Below are 26855 nucleotides of genomic sequence, written 5' to 3'. Positions count from 1 at the left end.
AAATTTCCTCAACAATACCAATGTTTTTTGAAAGTTACAAAAACTATTTTCAAATTGATATAGTAGCAGCTGATGCCTACGACCTGTGCTCTTGGAAAGGATTGGTAGAATCTCGGTTTACGAATTTGACGTTGTTGGTAATTTTTCTTACATCCTAAATGAAGCACAGTGATGATATAATGATATTGTTTCTCAACTTGAAAACATTTCTGTACTTGAGTTGAATTAAAATTTTTGGTTTTAGAAATATCTTTCCTTTGCCCATGTTTTTTTGTAATTCTCAAAATATTTTGGATCTTTTGGTCTCTCGTTCCACTGCTGTTTAGCATTTTCAGAGTCCCTTAGTGTAACGTCCCGAATTTTCGAGGTAAATTTTATCTTTTTTGTGGGGATACGAAATTTTTTTGAATTTAATGTTTTGTAAATTGCTATAATAATAATATGATATTAATTATATTATTATTATTATTTATTATTATTATTATAATTTATTATTGTATTATTACTATTATTTAATATTATTATTATTATTATTTAATATTATTATTACATTACTATTAATTAATATTATTATTAATTATATTATTATTATTATTATTATTATTATTAAATATTATTATTATAATTATTATTTAATTTAATATTTATATATATATATATATATATAAAATAATTTTTTTAAAAAACCCTAAGGCGCACGACACCCCCCCTTCATCCTCTTCGTCTTCTCACTTGCGCCGCCGCAGCCGTGTTTCAGCGCCAACCCTCTCCGTTCTTCACCCGACGATTTCCGTTGGCCGCCTTCGTCTCATCGCCATCCATTCTCTCCGTCTCTCTCTCTCTCTCTCTCTGTGGTGGTACCGTTTCCGTCTCCGTCGTCAAAATCTCACCGCTCCGGTTTTTGTCCGTCGCGGCTCATCCATTCCGAACTCCTTCTCGATCTCACGCACCCGGACGCCGTCGTGCTTCCTTCATCCCACCGTGTCCGCTGACGCCCAGTCGCTCTCCGCCGCGTTGAAGCGGAGCCGGTCGTCGAACGCCTCCAAGCCGCGAAGCATTTCCGTCGTCGAACGCCGAAGACCGATGTTCGTGGTCGCCCCGGTTCCGAGCTGACCCGATCCGAGACCCGCTTCCAACCGAGCCGCGAGCCACAAGCAGATCCGAGCCGAGCCGCGAGCCACAAGTCGAGCCGAGCCGAGCCGTAAGCTGACTTGAGCCGAGCCGCGAGCCGAGTCAAGCCGAAGACCGAGCCGAGCCGCGAGCCACAAGTCGAGCCGAGCCGAGCCGTAAGCTGACTTGAGCCGAGCTGCGAGCCGAGCCGCAAGTCGAGTTGAGCCGAGCCGAGCCGTGAGCCGAGCCGTGAGCCAAGTCCGAGCCGAGCCACAAGACGAGCCGAGCCGAGCCGTAAGCTGACTTAAGCCGAGCCGCGAGCCGAGCCGCGAGCCGAGTCAAGCCGAAGACTGAGCCGAGCCACGAGCCACAAGTCAAGCCGAGCCGAGCCGTAAGCTGACTTGAGCCGAGCTGCGAGCCGAGCCGCAAGCCGAGTTGAGTCGAGCCGAGCCGTGAGCCAAGTTCGAGCCGAGCCGAGCCGAGGGTAAGCCAAGCCGAGCCGAGCCACCTAAGCCATATTTTCCTCCTTCCACTTCGGGTCACGGTGAGTCTTCGGTAAGGGTTGTTTTCGATGAATTCCTTAATGTTGCTACATCCGATTCGAGTTTGAATATTGGAATAAGATATGGTCCCACCTTTCATCCCTTGAAGGTATTAAGGAGTTGACGTATAAGTTCTCGGGTTCCGCGGCAGGCTTGTTTGGAGATAGCTCTCCTTTTCCTTGGGTAAGTCAACGGTTATTGCTTAGGGCCAAGTAAAATGACTTCTACTAGTATCATAGTTTAAAAACCCTTGTCTTTTCGTTCAGGTGGATCCGTTGAGCGTGGACTCGATCCAATGGCATAACCAAGTTTCAGGTAAGGGTTTTCCTACTACTGGACCTCGGATCGAGGCTGAAAACGTAGTAATCCACAGGGGATTACACGTTAGTAACTGTACCGAATAAAAGTATGTGTGTTTGACTTTTAAGTATTGTTGCTATACTCTTGTCTGATGTAAAGGTAATGCGACCGCTAGTTGTAGCTTGTGTGCTATCGGGTGTAAGGAGTTGCTTGCGGATAGACCCCGATGCTGGATGTTCGATATAGGGTGGTTATGTTAATGGGCTACGCTGTAGATTGGGATTTTATGTCGATGGACCCTGAAGTTTACGATTAGGTACGTGGTAGTCATTGGTCTGGACATTTATCACGGAGTTTGGTCGGGGAAGGACGGTGAGTCCGATTTTGATTGATAAGTTGACCGGGTCTAGGGGTTATTAATGGCGTGCGAATTGGAAATGCGTATAGCAACTGCGGGTGTAGTTGTTTAAACCTATACTATCTGACTGGCAAAGCCTATGGCGGAACTGAATATGAATGTCGTTGGGGTATGAATGTTGTAGACGGTTTAGTATGGACTGAGGGGTAACGGTTAGCTTCATCTATGGGGTAGTGTGCCTTACGGATATGTGCATCCTTCGGGAGCACTAGACTGATATGTGCATCCTTCGGGAGCACTAGACTGATGTGTGCATCCTTTGGGAGCACTAGACTGATGTGTGCATCCTTCGAGAGCACTAGACTGATGTGTGCATCCTTCGGGAGCACTAGACTGATGTGTGCATCCTTCGGGAGCAGTAGACTGATATGTGCATCCTTCGAGAGCACTAGACTGATATGTGCGTCCTACGGGACCACTAGACTGTTATGTAGGGTACCCCTGAATAGGAAGTTAACTGTTGTTCCCTAACGGGCCCAGTAGTGGGGCCCTTACTGGGTATGTTTATACTCACCCTTTTCTCTTCTTAAACTTTTCAGGTAAGGGTACAGCGAGAGGTAGACCGACGAGGGGCAGGAAGGATGCGTGAAGGGCATATGGACGCATCTGATTTTCTTATTGCTTCCGCTGATGTATTTTGTTAGAACATTTGGTTTTGTTATTTTGAGTTAATGACCTGAGTTTTTATTTGAAACTTTTGTGACTGTGATTTAAAATAGGGCCCGATACTGTTTTTGTAATATTTCTAACGTTTTAATGAATTGTAACCGGTCCGTTATGAATTTTGTTTTTGTGTGGTCGAGTCTTAGTACTGAGTAGTGACCTCAACTTAGTCCGGAAAGTTGGGTCGTTACAGTTGGTATCAGAGCCTAAGTTTTAGGTTCTGTAGACTGACTTATAATGTGAGTCTGTGTTTTGTGTCCTTATGGCTAAAACGATCCTTGCCACTCGTCAGGTACGCTCTCATGAAATTATATGTATAACTCTATATGCATTACCTTACCTAAGTTGAACTGCGAAGTTAATTACCATTTATGACTAAAGGGATCATTGGTGGTTGTTAGGGAAATGCCGCCAAGGAGAGGTGCACGTAGGGGAGGTCGAGGAGGCCGAGGAAGGGGAGCAGGACGTGTTCAACCTGAGGTGCAGCCTGTAGCCCAAGCCACTGACCCGGCTGCGCCAGTTACTCATGCGGATCTAGCTGCCATGGATCAGAGGTTTAGGGATTTGATTATGCAGATGCGGGAGCAGCAGCAGCCTGCCCCGCCAGCTCCAGCGCCAGCTCCAGCACCAGCTCCTACTCCAGCCCCGGCTCCAGTACCAGTTGCGCCCCAAGTTGTGCCGGATCAGTTGTCAGCAGAGGCTAAGCACCTGAGGGATTTCAGGAAGTATAATCCCACGACATTCGATGGGTCCTTGGAGGACCCCACCAGGGCTCAACTGTGGTTATCGTCTTTGGAGACCATATTCCGATACATGAAATGCCCTGAGGATCAGAAAGTTCAGTGTGCTGTTTTTATGTTGACTGACAGAGGTACTGCATGGTGGGAGACTACAGAGAGAATGCTAGGTGGTGATGTGAGTCAAATCACGTGGCAACAGTTTAAGTAGAGTTTCTATGCGAAATTCTTCTCTGCTAGTTTGAGAGATGCCAAGCGGCAGGAGTTCCTGAACTTAGAGCAGGGTGACATGACAGTGGAGCAGTATGATGCGGAGTTTGACATGTTATCCCGCTTCGCTCCCGAGATGATAGCGACCGAGGCGGCCAGAGCTGATAAGTTTGTTAGAGGCCTCCGACTGGACATTCAGGGTTTGGTTCGAGCTTTCCGACCCGCTACTCATGCCGATGCACTGCGCCTAGCAGTGGATCTCAGTTTACAGGAGAGGGCTAACTCGTCTAAGACTGCTGGTAGAGGTTCAACATCGGGACAGAAGAGGAAGGCTGAGCAGCAGCCTGTTCCAGTGCCACAGCGGAACTTCAGATCAGGTGGTGAGTTTCGCCGCTTCCAGCAGAAACCTTTTGAGGCAGGGGAAGCTTCCAGAGGGAAGCCGTTGTATACCACTTGTGGAAAGCACCATCTGGGCCGTTGCTTATTCGAGACCAGGACTTGCTTTAAGTGTAGGCAAGAGGGTCATACAGCTGATAGATGCCCATTGAGACTTACGGGGAACGCGCAGAATCAGGGAGCAGGTGCTCCACATCAGGGTAGGGTCTTTGCTACCAACAAGACTGAGGCTGAGAGGGCAGGCACGGTGGTGACAGGTACGCTTCCAGTATTGGGGCATTACGCCTTAGTTTTGTTTGATTCGGGATCGTCACATTCTTTTATCTCTTCCGCATTTGTGTTGCATGCCCGCTTAGAGGTAGAGCCCTTACACCATGTTCTATCAGTATCTACTCCTTCCGGGGAGTGTATGTTGTCGAAGGAAAAGGTGAGAGCATGCCAGATTGAGATAGCAGGCCATGTGATTGAAGTAACGCTGTTAGTCCTGGATATGCTCGACTTTGATGTAATCCTGGGTATGGATTGGTTGGCCGCTAACCACGCCAGCATAGATTGTTCCCGTAAGGAGGTAACGTTTAACCCTTTCTCGATGGCCAGTTTTAAATTTAAGGGAGGAGGGTCAAGGTCATTGCCTCAGGTAATCTCAGCCATCAGGGCCATTAAACTGCTCAGTCAGGGTACTTGGGGTATCTTAGCGAGCGTGGTGGATACTAGAGAGGTCGATGTATCCCTGTCATCAGAACCGGTGGTGAAGGACTATCCGGATGTCTTTCCTGAAGAACTTCCAGGGTTACCTCCGCACAGAGAAGTTGAGTTTGCCATAGAGTTGGAGCCGGGCACGGTTCCTATATCCAGAGCCCCTTACAGGATGGCCCCCGCAGAGCTGAAAGAATTAAAGGTGCAGTTACAAGAATTGCTTGATAAGGGATTCATTCGACCAAGCGCCAGTTTTATTTGTTAAGAAGAAGGATGGATCGATGCGTCTATGCATTGACTATAGAGAGTTGAATAAGGTAACCGTTAAGAACAGATATCCCTTGCCCATGATCGACGATCTATTTGACCAGTTGCAGGGAGCCACAGTGTTCTCTAAGATTGATCTTCGGTCGGGATACCATCAGCTGAGGATTAAGGATGGTGATGTACCAAAGACAACATTTCGTTCCAAGTATGGACACTACGAGTTTATTGTGATGTCTTTTGGTTTGACGAATGCTCCGGCAGTGTTTATGGACTTGATGAACAGAGTGTTTAGGGAGTTCCTAGATACTTTTGTGATCGTGTTTATCGACGATATCTTGATATACTCCAAGACGGAGGCCGAACATGAGGAGCATTTACGTATAGTTTTGCAAACACTTCGGGATAATAAGTTGTATGCAAAGTTCTCAAAATGCGAGTTTTGGCTGAAGCAGGTGTCCTTTCTGGGCCACGTGGTTTCTAAGGCTGGAGTCTCTGTGGATCCAGCTAAGATAGAGGCAGTCACCGGTTGGACCCGACCTTCCACAGTCAGTGAGGTTCGTAGCTTTCTGGGTTTAGCAGGTTATTATCGACGGTTTGTGGAGAACTTTTCTCGTATAGCTACTCCTCTCACTCAGTTGACCAAGAAGGGAGCTCCTTTTGTTTGGAGCAAGGCATGTGAGGACAGTTTCCAGAACCTTAAACAGAAGCTAGTTACCGCACCGGTTCTTACTGTACCTGATGGTTCTGGCAGTTTTGTGATTTATAGTGATGCTTCCAAGAAGGGTTTGGGTTATGTTTTGATGCAACAGGGTAAGGTGGTCGCTTATGCGTCTCGTCAGTTGAAGAGTCATGAGCAGAACTACCCTACACATGATTTAGAGTTGGCAGCGGTGGTTTTCGCTTTGAAAATATGGAGGCATTACTTATATGGTGAAAAGATACAGATATTCACGGATCATAAGAGCTTGAAATACTTCTTTACTCAGAAAGAATTGAATATGAGACAGCGAAGATGGCTTGAGTTAGTGAAGGATTACGATTGTGAGATACTGTATCATCAAGGCAAGGCAAATGTGGTAGCTGATGCTCTTAGTAGAAAGGTGTCACATTCAGCAGCACTTATTACCCGACAGGCCCCATTGCATCGAGATCTCGAGCGGGCTGAGATTGCAGTGTTAGTGGGGGCAGTCACTATGCAGTTAGCCCAATTGACGGTACAGCCGACTTTGAGGCAAAGGATCATTGATGCTCAGGGTAACGATCCTTATTTGGTTGAGAAACGTGGCCTAGCAGAGGTAGGGCAAGCGGTTGAGTTCTATTTATCCTCTGATGGTGGACTTTTGTTTGAGAGACGCCTCTGTGTGCCGTCAGATAGTGCGGTTAAGACAGAATTATTATTTGAGGCTCACAGTTCTCCATTTTCCATGCACCCAAGTAGTACGAAGATGTATCAGGACCTGAAGCGGTTTTATTGGTGGCGTAACATGAAAAGGGAGGTAGCAGAATTTGTTAGTAGATGCTTGGTGTGTCAGCAGGTTAAGGCACCAAGGCAGAAACCAGTGGGTTTATTACACCCCTTAAGCATACCGGATTGGAAGTGGGAAAACGTGTCCATGGATTTCATTACAGGACTGCCGAGAACTCTGAGGGGTTTTACAGTGATTTGGGTTGTGGTGGACAGACTTACCAAATCAGCGCACTTCGTTCCGGGTAAATCCACCTATACTGCTAGTAAGTGGGCACAGCTGTACATGTCTGAGATAGTGAGATTACATGGAGTGCCAGTGTCGATTGTTTCTGATAGAGATGCCCGTTTCACTTCCAAATTCTGGAAGGGTTTGCAGACTGCTATGGGCACGAGGTTAGACTTTAGTACAGCTTTCCATCCACAGACTGACGGTCAGACTGAGCGTCTGAACCAAGTTTTAGAGGATATGTTGCGGGCGTGTGCATTGGAATTTCCAGGTAGCTGGGACTCCCACTTGCATTTGATGGAATTTGCTTATAATAACAGTTATCAGGCTACTATTGGCATGGCACCATTTGAGGCCTTGTACGGCAAATGTTGTAGATCCCCGGTTTGCTGGGGTGAGGTGGGTGAGCAGAGCTTGATGGGTCCTAAGTTAGTTCAGTCTACTAACGAAGCGATACAGAAGATTAGATCACGCATGCATACTGCTCAGAGTAGGCAGAAGAGTTATGCAGATGTGAGGCGGAAAGATCTCGAATTTGAGGTAGGGGACAAGACGTTCTTAAAGGTAGCACCTATGAGAGGTGTCTTACGATTTGAAAGGAGGGGAAAGCTGAGTCCTCGATTTGTTGGGCCATTTGAGATTCTGGAACGGATTGGCCCTGTAGCTTACCGCTTGGCGTTGCCACCATCACTCTCGACAGTTCATGATGTGTTTCATGTTTCTATGCTGAGGAAGTACGTGCCAGATCCATCCCATGTAGTGGATTACGAGCCACTAGAGATTGATGAAAACTTGAGCTATACTAAACAACCCGTTGAGGTGCTTGCTAGAGAGGTGAAAACGTTGAGGAATAAAGAAATCCCTTTGGTTAAAGTCTTATGGCGGAATCACCGGGTAGAAGAGGCTACATGGGAGCGTGAAGATGACATGAGGTCCCGTTATCCCGAACTGTTCGAGGAATAAAACTTTCGAGGACGAAAGTTCCCTAAGGAGGGAAGAATGTAACGTCCCGAATTTTCGAGGTAAATTTTATCTTTTTTGTGGGGATACGAAATTTTTTTGAATTTAATGTTCTGTAAATTGCTATAATAATAATATGATATTAATTATATTATTATTATTATTTATTATTATTATTATAATTTATTATTGTATTATTACTATTATTTAATATTATTATTATTATTATTTAATATTATTATTACATTATTATTAATCAATATTATTATTAATTATATTATTATTATTATTATTATTATTAAATATTATTATTATAATTATTATTTAATTTAATATATATATATATATATATAAAATAATTTTTTTTAAAAACCCTAAGGCGCGCGACACCCCCCTTCATCCCCTTCGTCTTCTCACTTGCGCCGCCGCAGCCGTGTTTCAGCGCCAACCCTCTCCGTTCTTCACCTGACGATTTCCGTTGGCCGCCTTCGTCTCTTCGCCATCCATTCTCTCCGTCTCTCTCTCTCTCTCTCTCTCTCTGTGGTGGTACCGTTTCCGTCTCCGTCGTCAGAATCTCACCGCTCCGGTTTTCGTCCGCCGCGGCCCATCCATTCCGAACTCCCTCTCGATCTCACGCACCCGGACGCCGCCGTGCGTCCTTCATCCCACTGTGTCCGCCGACGCCCAGTCGCTCTCCGCCGCGTTGAAGCGGAGCCGATCGTCGAACGCCTCCAAGCCGCGAAACATTTCTGTCGTCGAACGCCGAAGACCGATGTTCGTGGTCGCCCCGGTTCCGAGCTGACCCGACCCGAGACCCGCTTCCAGCCGAGCCGCGAGCCACAAGCAGATCCGAGCCGAGCCGCGAGCCACAAGTCGAGCCGAGCCGAGCCGTAAGCTGACTTGAGCCGAGCCACGAGCCACAAGTCGAGCCGAGCCGAGCCGTAAGCTGACTTGAGCTGAGCCGCGAGTCGAGCTGAGAGCCGAGTCAAGCCGAAGACCGAGTCGAGCCGCGAGCCACAAGTCGAGCCGAGCCGAGCCGTAAGCTGATTTGAGCCGAGCTGCGAGCTGAGCCGTAAGCCGAGTTGAGCCGAGCCGAGCCGTGAGCCGAGCCGTGAGCCAAGTCCGAGCCGAGCCGAGGGTGAGCCAAGCCGAGCCGAGCCACCTAAGCCATATTTTCCTCCTTCCACTTCGGGTCACGGTGAGTCTTCGGTAAGGGTTGTTTTCGATGAATTCCTTAATGTTGCTACATCCGATTCGAGTTTGAATATTGGAATAAGATATGGTCCCATCTTTCATCCCTTGAAGGTATTAAGGAGTTGACGTATAAGTTCTCGGGTTCCGCGGCAGGCTTGTTTGGAGATAGCTCTCCTTTTCCTTGGGTAAGTCAACGGTTATTGCTTAGGGCCAAGTAAAATGACTTCTACTAGTATCATAGTTTAAAAACCCTTGTGTTTTCGTTCAGGTGGATCCGTTGAGCGTGGACTCGATCCAGGGGCATAACCAAGTTTCAGGTAAGGGTTTTCCTACTACTGGACCTCGGATCGAGGCTGAAAACGTAGTAATCCACAGGGGATTACACATTAGTAACTGTACCGAATAAAAGTATGTGTGTTTGACTTTTAAGTATTGTTGCTATACTCTTGTCTGATGTAAAGGTAACGCGACCGCTAGTTGTAGCTTGTGTGCTATCGGGTGTAAGGAGTTGCTTGTGGATAGACCCCGATGCTGGATGTTCGACATAGGGTGGTTATGTTAATGGGCTACGCTGTAGATTGGGATTTTATGTCGATGGACCCTGAAGTTTACGATTAGGTACGTGGTAGTCATTGGTCTGGACATTTATCACGGAGTTTGGTCGGGGAAGGACGGTGAGTCCGATTTTGATTGATAAGTTGACCGGGTCTAGGGGTTATTAATGGCGTGCGAATTGGAAATGCGTATAGCAACTGCGGGTGTAGTTGTTTAAACCTATACTATCTGACTGGCAAAGCCTATGGCGGAACTGAATATGAATGTCGTTGGGGTATGAATGTTTAGACGGTTTAGTATGGACTGAGAGGTAACGGTTAGCTTCATCTATGGGGTAGTGTGCCTTACGGATATGTGCATCCTTCGGGAGCACTAGACTGATGTGTGCATCCTTCGGGAGCACTAGACTGATGTGTGCATCCTTTGGGAGCACTAGACTGATGTGTGCATCCTTCGGGAGCACTAGACTGATTTGTGCATCCTTCGAGAGCACTAGACTGATATGTGCGTCCTACGGGACCACTAGACTGTTATGTAGGGTACCCCTGAATAGGAAGTTAACTGTTGTTCCCTAACGGGCCCAGTAGTGGGTCCCTTACTGGGTATGTTTATACTCACCCTTTTCTCTTCTTAAACTTTTCAGGTAAGGGCATAGGGAGAGGCAGACCGACGAGGGGCAGGAAGGATGCGTGAAGGCCATATGGACGCATCTGATTTTCTTATTGCTTCCGCTGATGTATTTTGTTAGAACATTTGGTTTTGTGATTTTGAGTTAATGACCTGAGTTTTTATTTGAAACTTTTGTGACTGTGATTTAAAATAGGGCCCGATACTGTTTTTGTAATATTTCTAACGTTTTAATGAATTGTAACCGGTCCGTTATGAATTTTGTTTTTGTGTGGTCGAGTCTTAGTACTGAGTAGTGACCTCAACTTAGTCCGGAAAGTTGGGTCGTTACACTTAGTCTGTTGCAAGAAGTCTTAGTACATAAATACATACTTTGTTATGAACTGTTTTGTAATACTTTGTTTTAGATGATCAAACTCCTTAATTATTACTAATATGGATGATTCTTTTGTTATTTATTTATTATTTCATTTGTGAGAATCCCTGCATTTCCTTTCACATATGTATGCTTTCAAAGAAGACTCATGTTTGTTATTGTTGTTGTTGTCAGACGGTGGAGTGGTGATATTTCTTTATCTGTGGAGGAGAATATCCTTTGGCTTGTGTTTATTTTGATTTTTTTATATTTTATTATTGAATTGAGTTTGTAGATTCTAAAGAAATATGAGAAAAATCGTTCAGACATGGCTTGTTTGGTAGTTTTGAAGATGAACTCTGTAAGCTGTTGTCTGATTATTTGACCCATTCTTGTACTGTAGGCTTCGTGAATTGAAACAACTTGATGAGTACTTTTGTATGTTTATTCATTTTTGTGAATGATGTTCTGTATTTAATTGTTAGTCCTTGAATTTGAGGTCACTACATTCACAAATATGAATATGTATTAGTGGAGGAACTTTCTGTTGTACATATACATTGGTTATTAATCATGATCTTATATATTATCTTTATATTTTTTAGTTTTCACTTACGGTTGTTGGCTGTTTATTTAATTGTATTTTATTATATATAATTCAAGCCAAATAATGTCGGTTTTGCCATCATAAAAACTAGTGTAAATACGACATTAAATGTGTCTTTAATGTCGGTTTAAAAACGACATTAAAGACATCTTTAATGTCGGTTAAAAAAAATTAAAGACATCTTTAATTTCGGTGAAAAAACGACATTAAAGATATCTCATAAATGATCTTTAATGTCGGTTATCCATCGACATTAAAGATCAACCGACATTAAAGGCTTTTAATAACACCTTCAAAGATGTCGGTTTATAACCGACATTGAAGGCCTTTAATGTCGGTTATAAACCTACATTAAATCCCAACCGACATTAAAGACCTTTAATAACGCTCGCAAAGATGTTGGTCACCAAGTGACATTAAAGGTTAGATTTCTTGTACTGTTTGAAAATGATCTTAATTTTGTGTTAAGAATTTCAAATTGATTTATTAATAATGCAAATGTTTGCAATAAAAAATGTTACCTTAAATACATAAACAAAAGAAGTTTAAAGTTTACTTTTTTTCAAGAACTATAGTTCATAGACCACAGCCGGTAATAACGTTTATATATATATTCTAACGATCTTTTGATCGAGTTTTTTCAAGTATAATTACTTTACGATGAGAGATTGAACCTTCAATCTAAATAGAGAGATATATAAGTCATTTTTATGAAATGCACTGTTTACAAGTATTCATATACGCTTAAAGAGTTGATTTCTTGTAGACATATTATGCACATATGTATCCCAATAGCTTTAAAGAACCATTACATTAAATGGACAATTGATATGGAATAAATAATAAAACAATATAATGGGTAATTATAATTGGTGGAAATTTTAGGAATAATAATTAATTACATTGCAACATTTAAAAAATTTACAAATATAGCAAAATTTATTAGTGGTAAACCTCTATCACTGATAAACTCTGATCTATCAATGATGTATATCGATATTTACAACATGGTTTATTAGTGATAGACTTTGACAGGTTATACTATACTTACACATTTTTAAAAATGTTGCTATATACTTAATTATTTTGAATCTAATTGATATATTTGCAGATCCCTAAAACAATATTTCTATTTGTTAAAGTAGTTGCGTAAAATAGTATAAATAATATTAATAAAATAAAATAAAAATATAACAAACCTACAAAATATTTACACTTGTATAGGATAATTTTGAAAACGGAAAAAGTTCACAAGTCCAAAATGAAAAATACAAAAGATTCCTCGGTCAACACGCGATTAATCGATCACACGTGTTTGTGTAATTATTCTTTTAAATGATCGTGATACACGATCGTGTAGGAAATGACACATGATTATGTAGGTAGTATCAACACCCGGCCACACAAGCGCGAGTAATTCTACTTCTAAACCATCATGAACCAAGGGTGTTTAGATATTGGTATACGATCGTGTACCAAGAGCTAAATAATTGTGTATAAAATCTAAACGATCTTGGTTCACGATCGTGTACCAAAATTTTTTATATTTGGTACAAGATCTTATACTAATATCGTTTAGATTTTGTATATGATCGTGTACCAAGAGCTAAGCGATCATGTACAAAATTTTAATGATCTTGGTTCACGATCGTCTACCAACATTTTTAATTAATATTTGGTACAAGATCTTGTAACAATATTATTTAGATTTTGTGTATGATCATGTACCAATAGCTAAATGATCGTGTACCAAGATTTTTTATATTGGGTACACGATCTTGAACCAAGATCATTTAGATCAAGAAAAGAAAATATATGAGGGATGACAAAAATTGTTTAGTAAGAAGTGAAAAATCGAAGAAGGAAAAACATATAGAATAGGAAATGAAGAAATCAGGAACAAGAACGAGTGAAAAATGAAGAACAAGAAGTAATAATAGAAAGAAATTAACATGAAGGGGAGATGAAAAAATTGCAAAAAAAAAAGAAAAAGAAAGACAAGAAAAATCTTTCGCAAATCGTTTGCAATATTCAAGGACAAACCTGAAATTTATAAAAATATTATAAATTTTTTATTTTATTACATAAGATCGTAAATATTTTGGTGTTTTGTTATATTTATGAAAATTAACCTCGATCAAAGTAGTCGTACAAAATAGTATAAATAATATTTTTAATAACATAAAATAGTTGTAAAACTAAAAACTAAAAACAACCATAGTTGGAAAATATATATTAAAACGTTGGAATGCTTCTTAATGCTATTTTTAGATTATATTTAAAATGATTTTGGTTTGAATTGCTCCGATGATTCAAGTTATTGTTATTATTGCAATAGTAATCATTATATTATGGATCCTACGAAAGGAAAATATTGCAGCAATGGTTCAATTGCAACAGATCATAATATGGTTGTTGCTATTAATTTTATAGCAATATCAAACCACTGCAATGCATAACAATACAATTGTTGCAATGCAACACCTTGCAAAAGTGTTGCCAGAAGAATCTAATAAATAGTGCTATAAAAACGATAATTATTTTTATTGATATGGTTAAAAAAATTTGTTGTTATTAGTCTTGCAACATTATTTGTATTGTTGTAATATTAACCTTTCAAGTGTTGTTATTACTTATTGAAGACGATATTGCAGCATTTTCTACTTCCTGATTACAGCGTTTTGAAAATTATCCGCTGTGATTGACCTCTTAACACAGTTTTTTCAAGTGTTCGTAAAACTATTATTGCAGTATCCATTGTTGCGGTTTGAACATGTTGCAACAAAATGCTTAAATTAGTATCATTGACCTCTTAATTAACACCTGTGTCCTTTCCATTCTTTCCACCAGGCGGCCAATCGCACTATTTCAGTATTTCATTACGTCTAAAACTTGAGTGCCTACTTCATCTCCTATAACTTCAAAACTTAGTTTCCTTCCTATCTTAAAATAATATCACTTCCGTCCAGACAACCGACATGTCCACCTCAAAACTCACCGAGTCCAAAATATCAAATCCACATTTTGAACGCCATCTCTAACACTAATTTCCAGACTTTTTTCTTCAGCTCCAATTCTCAACACGTTTGACGGGTGTTACAATAAATGTCAAACTCAAAGCACGTTGAATATGAGTGTACAAATAGATAATATACTGATGTATAAGATTAAAAAAAGAAAACATATGCAGATTTTAAAAAAAAAACTTTTTTGTAATTCAAATATTCATGCATGCATGGTATCACTGATAACCACAAAAATCTGACATTAATATATTCCCATTTGTACTTTGGGAAGGCAAAGGTACATGAAACAAAGATCCTGCCCCTGCCAAAGACCAAACAGATCAGATGACTAAAGTCAGTTGTTGAAATTTAATTCTTAAGAGAAAAATATATATATATATATATTATATTATGTAGTGGGAAAATATTTATAAAATCTGACATTAATTTAATTCTTAAGAGATTGAATTATTTAACAAGGTTGGCGTTCAAAACTATGATCTCAAACAATCCCAAAAGCTCGAAAGAGCGAAAAAAAAAAATAGTTCAAAGCCATTTCTTTAACGAATGAATTATTACTTTGATTCACAAAAATTATCATAAGATATCATTAAATTAATTAGAAGTTTAGTTTCTAAATTTTAAAATTCATGTTTAATAACTCTTTGGATTTTTAAAAGCATTTTTAAATTATTTTTAATTTAGTGTTAATTGAAGTTTAATTAAGAGGGCAAAATTTTGATGTTTTCTCTTTTAAATTATGAGACTCACTTTTCAATATTATATGTTTAATAGTAGGTGTATGAATACTTTTCTCATAAAGAAAATGCTAAACACGAAAAATATACATTATAAACTTTAGAAAGGGTTTTTTTAAAAAAAATATAACAAACTGACGAAATATTTATATTGTATAAAACAATTTTGAATATGAAAAAAGTCCATAGACTTACAATGGAAAGTACAAAAAATGGCCAAATCAATACGCGGTTAATTGACCACACGCGCGCATCTAGTTTTTTTCTAAACGATTATGATACGTGGTCATGTAGGAAATAATACATGATTGTGTAGGTAATATCAACACAATCGTGTAGTTCTTTTTTAACAATGAAAAAAATGTTTCAAATTTAAATGATCGTGTTGACCACGCTAAACAATCATGTTGGATATGGTAAACAAACATTTATATCATATCCACATGATCATATAGTTTTTTTAATCGATGGGAAAAAACTTCAAATCTAAACGATCGTGTTGACCATGCTAAACTTTCGTTTTGACTTGGTAACTAGTCGTTTAGATCATATTCACACGATTGTGTAGTTCTTTTTAAACAAAAAGGGCTTCAAATCTAAACGAGTGTGTTGACCATGCTAAACGAGTGTGTTGATTAAGTAAATGATTGTTTAAATCATGTCAAAGTGATATTTAAACGATCTTGATATATTCTTGAATATAAGGAAGATGAAGTTAATATTTAGATGAAGTTCAATATTCTTTTTAAACGATCATGAATATTCTTGAGATTTAAGCAGAAGAATAAATCGTTTAAAAATATAAGAAAGAAAATTTGGAATAGGAGCGGAAAGAAGTCTAGAAGAAAAGATGAATGAATCGCAAATAATAAGAAGAAAGAGAAGTGAGAAATCGTTTGCAATATCAAAGAAAAATTTGAAATTTATAAAAATATTTTACAGACTTCATAGGCTTTTTTATTTTGTCAAGCTTTTTGATTTTGTTACGCTGGTCGTAAAATTTTTTTTGTCTTGTTACACTTACAAAAATGAACCCTTTAGAAACCTAATTATTCAATATAAATTAATAGTTATACATATTAAGAATGAGGATTTTCAAACCTAGAAATAAATCATCGATAGAGTCTGAAATCTTGAGAAAAATTGTCCTCTACTGTAATATTTCTACAAGAATAGAAAAACTAAACTAGTAATTTAAGCCACTATTGATATTAATTTTGTAGGATCGAAAATATATTCAAATAAAAGAGCTAATAGTTTCAATACTATTCGACTAATAAATAAGAAGAAAAAGATGTGTCCTTGTTCCTACTTGTGCTAAAAGTAGGTAAAGATACAAAAATCTCAGATGAGAAAAGGGCAAGAAACCAACAAACATAAACATACAAAATAAAATGAAATAAATTAAAGAATATAGGAGGGTGAATAGGAGAATATTTGCATTTTTTTTTTATAATAATAAGAGTGGTTGATATTAAAATTATATATTTTAAAGAAAAAAAAAAGATGTGTTCATAGAGGAAGGGTTATGGTTGTATAATTATGGTGTTTATATGGACTATACCAGAAAGCAAAATGTATAATAATACATTCTCCCCTCAAAGTTAGGATTGTTCATTATATCTATATATATAATGGTATTTTTCTTTGACATCAAGGCTTCAAAAGAACTAATGGGCCTTTTTTTTTTCTCTAGGTAAAAGAAAAATTAATGATAAAAGTTAAAATATGTTGTCATTTTCTTTGGGTGGTGGTGTAGGTATCCACTAAAATTACAAGTTTTTAATCTGTCATTAGATGCTTACACAAAAACAATGTTTTTTTTTTCTCTTAAAAAAAGTTAAATTTGCTTTCATTTGATGAAAGGGGGAAAGGGGTCCCACTTAGACCATGCAGGGAGTATCTGTATTTCTCTAATCTCCATATAACAAAAAAGGGCAAATAATAATAATAATAATAATAATAAATTTTTTAAAGACAAAAAAATGATCTAAAAAAACCCTTCTTTTTATGCCAAAACGCCCAAAAAACAATTCTCTCTCAATCTCATCCATGTCTTTCTGGAAAAACATTGACAATGGATGGAGTAAAGAGTGGATTTGAAGCAAGCCAAAGAAAGCCAATCATAGGTGCCCAAGTGGAGAAATGTTGCCACTCCACGTGTACATTTGAGTCACTTAGAAGAGAGATGGAATGATATGCGATAAAAAAGAGTGTTGTAGCAATTATAAGACATAGAAAAGAAAGTGTAAGAAATTATGAATTCAAATGAAAAAAAGATAAAATTTAAGAAAATTTCAATTACTGTTATTTTATATTATAAAAAAGAAAAAGAAAAAGAAAAAGAAAAAAGAGAAGATTTTTAAAGATAATTGTTTTTGCTTGTTGTTATTATTTATTTTATGGAATGGTGAGGTGGTGGAAAGAATTGAATTTTGGAAAAGAGTGAGGGAGTGAATGAAGGTGAAAAATATAGACGGTTAAAGTTGCTTTCATATCTGGCTTGGTCAAAAGCCCAAAACAGTGAGAAAAGTGGTAAGAAAGGACATATCAAACAGAACCCAGAAACTAATTTTTTTTTTTAAGAAAAAAAAAACAAAAAATGGGACACATTGGGATTTAACAATTTTATGATTTTGTCTCTCATTCCTTGCCAAAAACAGTGAAAACCCATGAAAGTCTTGGACTTTTCAGCTCACCTTCTTCAATCGAACACAACCCAACACAGCCCCCTTTCTTTCTTTTTCTTTTTGACAATTTATTTTTGAAAAAAAAAAACTCTTTTTTATTTTTAATTTTTTAAAAAATTATTCTTTTTTTGCCCTTCTTCTCATTCTTCTCCTTCTTCTATGGATCCTAAAACCTCATCAACAACAAAGCAGCCCCAAGAAGAAGTGGTACCCAACTTTTTTAAGCTCTCAGAAGAAGTAGAAGAAGCAGAAGAAATCATGGGTGAAAACAAACCAGCTGAAATCAAAGATTTTCAAATAGCAATTGCGGAGAAAGAAGAAGGAAAAAAACAGTTAGCCCCAAAAAGAAGCTCCAACAAAGACCGTCACACCAAAGTTGAAGGCAGAGGCCGAAGAATCCGTATGCCAGCTCTATGTGCTGCTAGGATTTTTCAATTGACCAGAGAATTGGATCATAAATCCGACGGCGAGACCATCCAGTGGTTGCTACAGCAGGCGGAGCCGTCTATAATCGCCGCCACAGGCACCGGGACCATTCCTGCTTCTGCTCTAGCGACGGCAGCTGGTTCTGTTTCACAACAGGGTGCTTCTTTGTCGGCCGGATTGCATCAAAAGTTGGAGGAATTAGGAGGTGGGGGGTCCAGTAGGGCCAATTGGGGGCGACCCCATTTGGCCGCCACTCCCACTGCCCTTTGGCCCTCATCGGTCACTGGCTTTGGTTTTCAGTCTTCAACTGCCGCTGCTGCTGTTGCTGCTCAATCAGCTACCAATTTACCTAATGAAACTTCAAATTACTTTCACAAACTTGGTTTCCCACCTTTTGATTTAACCCCCACCAACATGGGTCCTATGAGTTTCACCTCCATTTTAGGTGCAAACACTCAACAATTGCCTGGTTTGGAGCTTGGATTGTCCCAAGATGGTCATATAGGGGTCATAAATCCTCAAGCTCTCAACCAGATTTACCAACAGATGGGACAACCTAGAGTTCATCAACATCACCCCCAGCAACCTCCTGCTAAGGATGATTCTCAAGATTCAGCCTAGAAAATGGAAGAATAAGGATTTTTTTTTTTTTGAGGGAGGATGGCAAATGGCTATAAGGGTTTTTTTTCCTTTTGGTTTTTCATTTGCTTTATGGGTTTTTGTATTGTATTGTATAATTTTAAAGTGAGAACAAAAAGAAAAGAAAAAAAAAAACAGAGAGAGAGAGATACCTACCTGTGAGGAAATTCTATATTTGGTTTGCACCCTCCTTGTGAATTGCAATCTTTCAAACTCTTCTTCGCATCTTCCCAGGTTATTTCTTGATTCTTTGAAAGCTTTTCAAACATTTGGATGTATAGAAAATGGAGGTTCTTTCTTTTTCATCATGTTAACTTATTGATTGTTGTTTCTTTTTGGCTTTTGCAGGTGTGATTTTATACAAATGAAAGCAGCTTGGCTTGAGCTTAAGTACATTTTTTCTGTTTGTTTCTCTATTCAAAAAGGTGTGTTGATCATATTGTAAGGCAACTGTACTTGTTCAGTTCTTCTCTAGTTCTTGCTGTAATGTCGAACAATTGGTTTGTGAAATTGAGATAGAATTTTTTTATTTCCCAGTTTCTAAGCTTTCAGTCTTCTGCATAATCAAAGGAGCTATTAGTTTGTTCTTTGTATTTCACCTCTTATGAACAATATTGAGTTCCGAATCTCAAACTGCTTATTCTGGTTTACAATCTTTGAAATTTTGCCATTCCTAGCCGAGTGCATTTAATGTCCGAGGAACGATTTAGGATGTTTGGTAACTGGGGTTATCGGGCTAGGTAAGCATCTAATTCACTCGTTGATCTTTTAGTTCAAACAGTTAAGCAAAAGTGTATTTATGCTATATATTAACGGTCATTGCATCAGTACGCCTAAAAACCCAGTGTTGTCAACTCGAAAGGCAATTTTAACACTTTGTAGCTTTCGGTTTTGCATTATACGTTGATACAGAATTCTCATGTCTGATTGAAGCATTTGATATCTATCTGCACAATTGTCATTTTGGCATCTTTTTCTGCTACTTTATTTCACGCCTTTTCTGATATCTGCTATAGAATGTGCTTGTTTTGTGAGCTTGTATACTTGCTTGAGGCCGTAGACGAATCAAGTTCTGCTATGTGATATATTATTTGGTTATAGTACAGCTCCTGAGTTCTCCCTTTGTGGCATTTGAGTTCTTTGGCTATTGTTTACATTTTACAATCATCCGTTTGCAGCTTGCATTTGAAATCAATGCTGAGAAGAACCAGAACCTTTGAAGATATCTCTCTTTTCTCATATGCATGTTTTTATGAGCTTTACATAGATAACGTACACTTTTACGACTTTCTTAGCTGGCTGCTTCTGAAAGTCGAACTCATTCATTCGCCATTTATTTCCGCTGTTCTTCTCCTATGTATGTTTGCTTGTTGTTCCCTCCGTTTGCTTATGCTTGAGGAAACTTTAAGATATGACAGTAAATGAGAATGTAACTTTTCTCGAGTCACCTTTGTTAGCTCTGGTATATCATTTATACATACAGTTATAGTCAGACCGTTGAGCTCATCAATATGTTATAAGATAAAAAAGGTGTGCTAAATGAGCCGAGGTGGGAGTTTCTTGATGAATGCTGCCTTCAGTCTTTTCAAGAAAAAGGAAAACGAGCATGGAGTTTATTGTTACCCTTTGTTTAGGAGTTGAAAACAGTCTCAAATTCTAATATTAGTTAAAGATTGTGTAATAAAGTTTCTAATAATTCTGTTAAGGCTTAGCAGGGAAAGGACCGAAGCCCAAAGAAAAACCCCTGTATCCATTTGATTGCTATGCACAGGAATTGTGATGTTTGATTTTGATGACATTTTGTATTATTTCTAAGTGTTTATTGTCATTAAAAGCTTACTCTTTCATCATTTGTTTTGATTATGTTAACATCCTTGTTGTCATGCATGCATTGAATTGAGCTTAGCTGGAAATTATGTACATGACTAATTGCTATGATTATGATTTTTCAATATATTAGCTTCATAGTACTTTCAGGTTAATTAATGACTTCCATATAAATTTATTGATATTGTAGTTTCACTGAATCTTTTTTTTTTTTTCTTTTGCAACCAATTTAACTTTCCCATTATAGCTTTTTAGTTTTTAAATATTTAATTGTGCCCCATAAAACTATAATAAAAAGTTCTTACAGTTTAATATATTTAAGTCCCATTATTTAGGGAAGTTTAGTGTTGGAAAATAAATAAGGTATATGTTATGAAGAAAAAGAAAGATAGGGATCAAAATTAAGCTCTCCAACTCTAAGTCATAAAATGTTAATAAAGAACAATATATAGGGGGAGAATCAAATGTTTTTTAAGTTGCTATTGGATGGGTAACTATTTTGCATCATCCTTTACTTGAATATTTATCCATGAAAATGATATATTTTGTTGTTGATGATTCCCTTCGTCTTTCATTACCCACCCTCACTCATGTGTGTATTGTTGGAGAACCAAGATTATGGCATTATCCATGAAATTTCAAGAGGCCAATACCTTTCCAATTGGCCCAAGGTTTGTGCACCCATTCCAAAGCATCAATATTTGAAGTAACACCAAACAAGCTTTCGCTATGTCGTCTTCCAACCATAACCATACACAAATTGCTTATTGACCCACTTTTGCTTAATGTCATGGCTTGCTACACTCCTTCTCCAGAACCCAGAACCCAAATCATTGTCAAGTTCATGTTGGGATGCACAACCTTTATTTTCTCCACGAACATTACCTCACAATCATCGACCTCACCTATTAGGACTAGAACTATTTGAAAACAGTTCATATTGTTTTTGTTGGACTTTAAGACCTTTAAGATCCAAGGTCAAAAACAATTGTCCATTGGAGATTCAATTGGGTTAGCTTTATTTCTTTTCTCTATTAGTGCTTGTTGTTGTTGCTGTTGTCCTCTCAAATATAGTCTTAACTTCCATTTCAGACAAGAGGTTGTTTTTCTGGAATATTTTTTATATGAACGGCTCAAGACATCAAATTAGTATTTGTATTTTATTTAATAGTTTTGATGTAATTTAGTTTATCTTCCAATTTTATCCTTTTTTCTAATTACACTTCTGGTATTTTATTGTGTTGTATTGGGTTTTTATTGGGAGACTATATAAAGCTTGGTCATAAAATGAAAATTTTCTTAGATTCATCACCAACCTTTGCAATTATTGGTCATCATATTTGTGGGTAGTCCAAATCTAATGTTTTTCCTTAAGATTGTGGTGAAATTGATTGAGAGTTCTAGACCTTGATATTAGGTGTTCACTAAATGAGTTTCTAACTTTTCAGATCCTAAAAATTTCATGTCATTGGTATCGAGGAGAACCTAGATGCTCTGGATGAGATATATCTCGTGAGGTATATCTAAAATTTGAGCTTTATATTCCATTTTGGTTTTAATTTGAGCTCTTGTTTTGAAAAGACAAAGTAATAATAATAATAATAATTTGTGGAGGCTGCTGTTATATTGAAATTGAGAAAAAGAAAAGAAAAAAAAAAGGGGTTAAATTCGGCGTTTATGGACGGAAGAAAAGGGTTGAAAACTTTTAGAAATTTGGATGCATGAGGTGATGTGGTTAGAAAAAAACTATTCATAAATTATTGTGGTAATTAAAACCTTACAAATTCTCTGCACTTTTAAAATTTGAACTTCAAAATTCATACTAATTAGAGAATTTGAGCTATTGTTTCTAAAATTATGGAAATTTGATGATACATTTTTAACATTACTATAAGTTCGATATCTTAATTTTTATAACTCTACTTTATTGGCATTATCTTTTGCAAATTGCAAAATAAAAAATAAAAAAAAATTACCTTGGCTTTGTGTTCGCTTAAGTCATTCATGGCCACACTCGTCTTGTATCTCCACAACAATACGACAAAGGCAAAAGCCACCCTCTCTTCTTCCATCATAAAATTAACCACCGACTCTATTCCTCCTTTTTTCTTCACTCTCCTCTCTTGATAGCTCTGTAAAAGAGCTCCTTTTTCTGGCTTAATTTCTGTTGGTTCCATGATTTTATTGAGTTATTTGTTGGATTTGGGCTAAAGATGAGGTAAATCGAAGCTTTGGATGCACCAATCGAAAAAATGGAAATAAAACAAAAATTTGGACCTAGTGGAAGCGCAACTGCCCTTGCATGCGCTTGAAGGTAGTCGTTGTACTAAAGTGGATCAGTGCAGCAACACTTGCTTGGCGCATGCTTAACGCTAAAAGGCTGAAGCACCGTTTTGAGAAGCGTCGCTGTGCTACCACAGAGTGGAACTACTCTTCAAATTTTGACAAACGGTATCGCACCCCCTTCTAGACTATCTTCTCTTAGTCCAAGAGAAATTGTGGCATCAGCAAGTATTGCTCTACTCAACGACACTCACTGATAACTTGCTGAACTACTAACTCTTACTAGGTTTTAAATAGGAAAAAAAAACATGTATAGTACTTATATAAACATACTCAAAATAGTTGTACAACCAACAACATGCTCATAAACAAAGTCTTGATAAACTAAAAGACAAATATATACATCCTACTCTCTTAAGTCTAACATCCCAACATAACTTTAAATGCATGATCAAAAGTACACAACAACAATAGAAACTTAAAGACTTGATGACAAACTGACAACAGCAGGTCAGACTCAAGAATCACGACCTCTAATTGAAAAGTACAAAATCATTTAGAAAAATTGAGCTTAGGCAGAGTGACTATTTTAAATAAAACATGTTTAAGGAATAACCATAAAACAATCAATACTAAAGCTTTCTCATTACTCTAATATCTATCTTTAAACTGTCTGTATCTAGCTAAGTTGTGGCAAAATTTAATCGATACCATCAAACTGTAATATGTCTAAAACTAGGCACTTTATAGTAAAATTTAATCAGTGTTACAATAGCCCTCACTGAAGTGGAACTCTAGGCATCTAATAGTGCCCTCACATTAGTGGACATCTCTCTATGTGCACATTATACTAACCCTAAAGAGTTTCATCTAATTTGTAGATATCATAGGTATGGGTTAAATTATCGTTTTACCTCTAGATTACTTCTAGTCATTAAATACTAGTGTTGCTCTAATGAACAACCTATTTATGGTCCAACCACTAAACAAAAACCCCTCTTATGTTATAAACAGGGTAGGGCCCTTTGTTCAAGTCCCAACGACACCATATAAGGGAACATTTATCTACTTACCCTAAAGTCAGGAAAAAGTGAATTTCATCTTGTGTGATTATGTTCCTAGCTCTTCACTCGGTCTTGTCCCCAAAATGATAAGCATATTGAGTCAGTAATCTGGCCACTCTCACTCATACAAATCAAAGGACAATCCCTCGCGAATATGAGTTCTTAATACACTCAAGATTAAGACTAAGTTACCTAAGTCATCCTAATGAAATAGAAAACTAACTAGTTAATGGAGTTATATGTAGTGGTTACTATTTTGTGGTTCGATCTTATGCAAACTCATTGTATAGGATACCTGTAACGACCCAACTTTTCCGGACTAAGCTGAGGTCACTACCAAATACCAAAACTCGACCATTCAACGTAAAATTCAAAACGGACCAGATACGATTCATTAAAACAGTATAAACCTTACAAAAGACAGTTTCGGGCCCTATTTTAAATAATTAAAAAAAATCACAAGATAAAATGTCAAGTCACCAGTCCAAAAACCACAATCAAAATATTCTGACAAAATACATAGCGGAAGCGAAAGAAAATCAGACGCGTCCATATGGCCTTCACGCATCCTTCCTGCCTCTCGTCGGTCTGCCCCTCGCTGTACCCCTACCTGAAAAGTTAAAGAAGAGAAAGGGTGAGTATAAACATACCCAGTAAGGGACCCACTACTGGGCCCGTTAGGGGACAACAGTTAACTTCCTATTCGGGGGTACCCTACATATCAGTCTAGTGCTCCCGAAGGATGCACATATCAGTCTAGTGCTCCCGAAGGATGCACATATCAGTCTAGTGCTCCCGAAGGATGCACATATCAGTCTAGTGCCCCCGAAGGATGCACATATCAGTCTAGTGCTCCCGAAGGACGCACATATCAGTCTAGTGCTCCCGAAGGACGCACATATCAGTCTAGTGCTCCCGAAGGATGCACATATCAGTCTTGTGCTCCCGAAGGATGCACATATCAGTCTAGTGCTCCCGAAGGATGCACATATCCGTAAGGCACACTACCCCATAGATGAAGCTAACCGTTACCCCTCAGTCCAAACTAAACTGTCTACATCAATCACATCCCAACGGCATTCATATCACAGTCCCGCCATAGGCTTTATCAGTCAGATAGTATAAGTTTAAACATCTACACCCTCAGTTGCTATATGCATTACCGATTCGCACACCAATAGGGAAAACCCTAGGTCCAATCGACTAACCAACCAAAACCGGACTCACGGTCCATCCCCGTCCAAATTCATGAACCACATCCAGACCAGTGTTTTACTACATACTGAACCGTAAGTTTAGGGTCCATCAACATAAATTCTCAATCCACAAATAGCAGTCACAGTATATTTTCGTCAGACAAAATATAGTATTAGTACTTAACAGTCAACACGCATTCAGATATTCAGTACAGTCACAAACGTGTAATCTCCTGTGGATTACTACGGTTTCAGCCTGGACTCGGGGTCCAGTAGTAGGAAGACCCTTACCTGAAACTCGGTTATGCCCCTCGATCGAAATCCACGCTCGACAGATCTACCTAACGAAACACGAAAGTTTTAGTTGGTGACTTTAGTAGCAGTTGTTTTAAAAGGTTATCCGTTGACTTACTCAAGGAAAGGAAGCTATCTCCAACCAGGTCAGCCGCGGAACCCGAGAACTTAAGCGTCAACTCTGTACTACCTTCAAGGGAGAAAAGTAGGGCCATATCTTAATCCAACATTCAAACTCGAATCGGACGAGGTAACATTAGGGAATTCATCAAAACAATCCTTACCGAAGACTCACCGTGAACCGAAGTGGAGGAAAGAAGGCTCAGGTGGCTCGGCTCGGCTCGGCTCGGCTCGGCTTAACTCGGCTTGGTTCTCGGCTCGGCTTGGCTCGGCTCGGCTCGGCTCGGTTTGGCTCGGCTCGGCTCGGCTCGGTTTGGCTCGACTCGGCTCGGCTCGGCTCGGCTCGGTTTGGCTCGGCTCGGCTCGGCTCGGCTCGGCTCGGTTTGGCTCGGCTCGGCTCGGCTCGGCTCGGCTCGGCTTGGTTCTCGGCTCGGCTCGGCTTGCTCGGCTCGCGGCTCGGCTCGCGGCTCGGCTCACTCGGCTCGCGGCTCGGCTCGCGGCTCGCTCGGCTAGGGGCTCGGCTCGGAAAAGGATGGCGGCTCGGGTACGGCTTGGAACCGGGTCGGGTTTTTGCAGCGCGGATCGGGCAATCACGAACGGTGGCTCTCCGGCGTCCGACGACCGTGGCGAACGACACTGGGAGGCGTTATAGGAGACGGAGACGGAGAGGAAGAGAGATATGGTGGCGGAGACGAAGGCGGAAGAGAGAAAAAAAAACCGGAGAAGTGCGGCGGCGTCGGGCGAGTTGAAGCCGAGAGGAGATCCGAATGGATGGTCGCGGCGGCTGTTCGTTTTCGGAGACGGAGACGACGACGCTGGCGGCGATGCAGAGACGAGGAAGGAAGGGATGAAGGAAGAAGAGAAAATGGATGGGGCTCGGGTGGCGGTGGCGTGGCTTGAGGAAGACGACCGAAGAAGAAGAAAATTTTGGAGGGGGGGGGGGCTCGCGCGTCTCCTTTAGGGTTTCTCTCTTTTTTTTTTTTTTTTTTTAAATATATATATATATATATATACATATTAAAACAAAATAAGTATAATTAATATTAAAATTATTAATATTAAATAATTTAAAATAAATAATAATAATATATATATTAAATAAAAATAATAATAATAATAAAGTAATAATAATAATATATTAATAATATTAATATTAAATAAATAATAAATTAATATTATGTAATAAAAATGTTATTGTTTTAAAATAATAATATTACTATAA

The 26855-nt window shown here is 39.0% G+C and overlaps 1 protein-coding gene across 1 annotated transcript; it reads left to right on the top strand.

The window, feature by feature from the left end:
* Positions 1 to 17691: 17691 nt before the first annotated feature.
* Positions 17692 to 19378, top strand: LOC103491806 (transcription factor TCP20). The gene is made up of 2 exons (XM_008451911.3): positions 17692 to 19083; positions 19198 to 19378. Exon 1 carries the CDS (start codon positions 17944 to 17946, stop codon positions 18829 to 18831), a length of 888 nt encoding a protein of 295 aa, XP_008450133.1. The 5' UTR covers positions 17692 to 17943; the 3' UTR covers positions 18832 to 19083; positions 19198 to 19378.
* Positions 19379 to 26855: the final 7477 nt, after the last annotated feature.

This window comes from Cucumis melo, chromosome 6 (assembly GCF_025177605.1).
Source record: "Cucumis melo cultivar AY chromosome 6, USDA_Cmelo_AY_1.0, whole genome shotgun sequence".
In the NCBI taxonomy this organism is placed as follows: Eukaryota; Viridiplantae; Streptophyta; class Magnoliopsida; order Cucurbitales; family Cucurbitaceae; genus Cucumis; species Cucumis melo.
The sequence above is the reverse complement of the archived record's forward strand: the minus strand, read 5'-3'. Positions and strand labels throughout refer to the sequence as shown.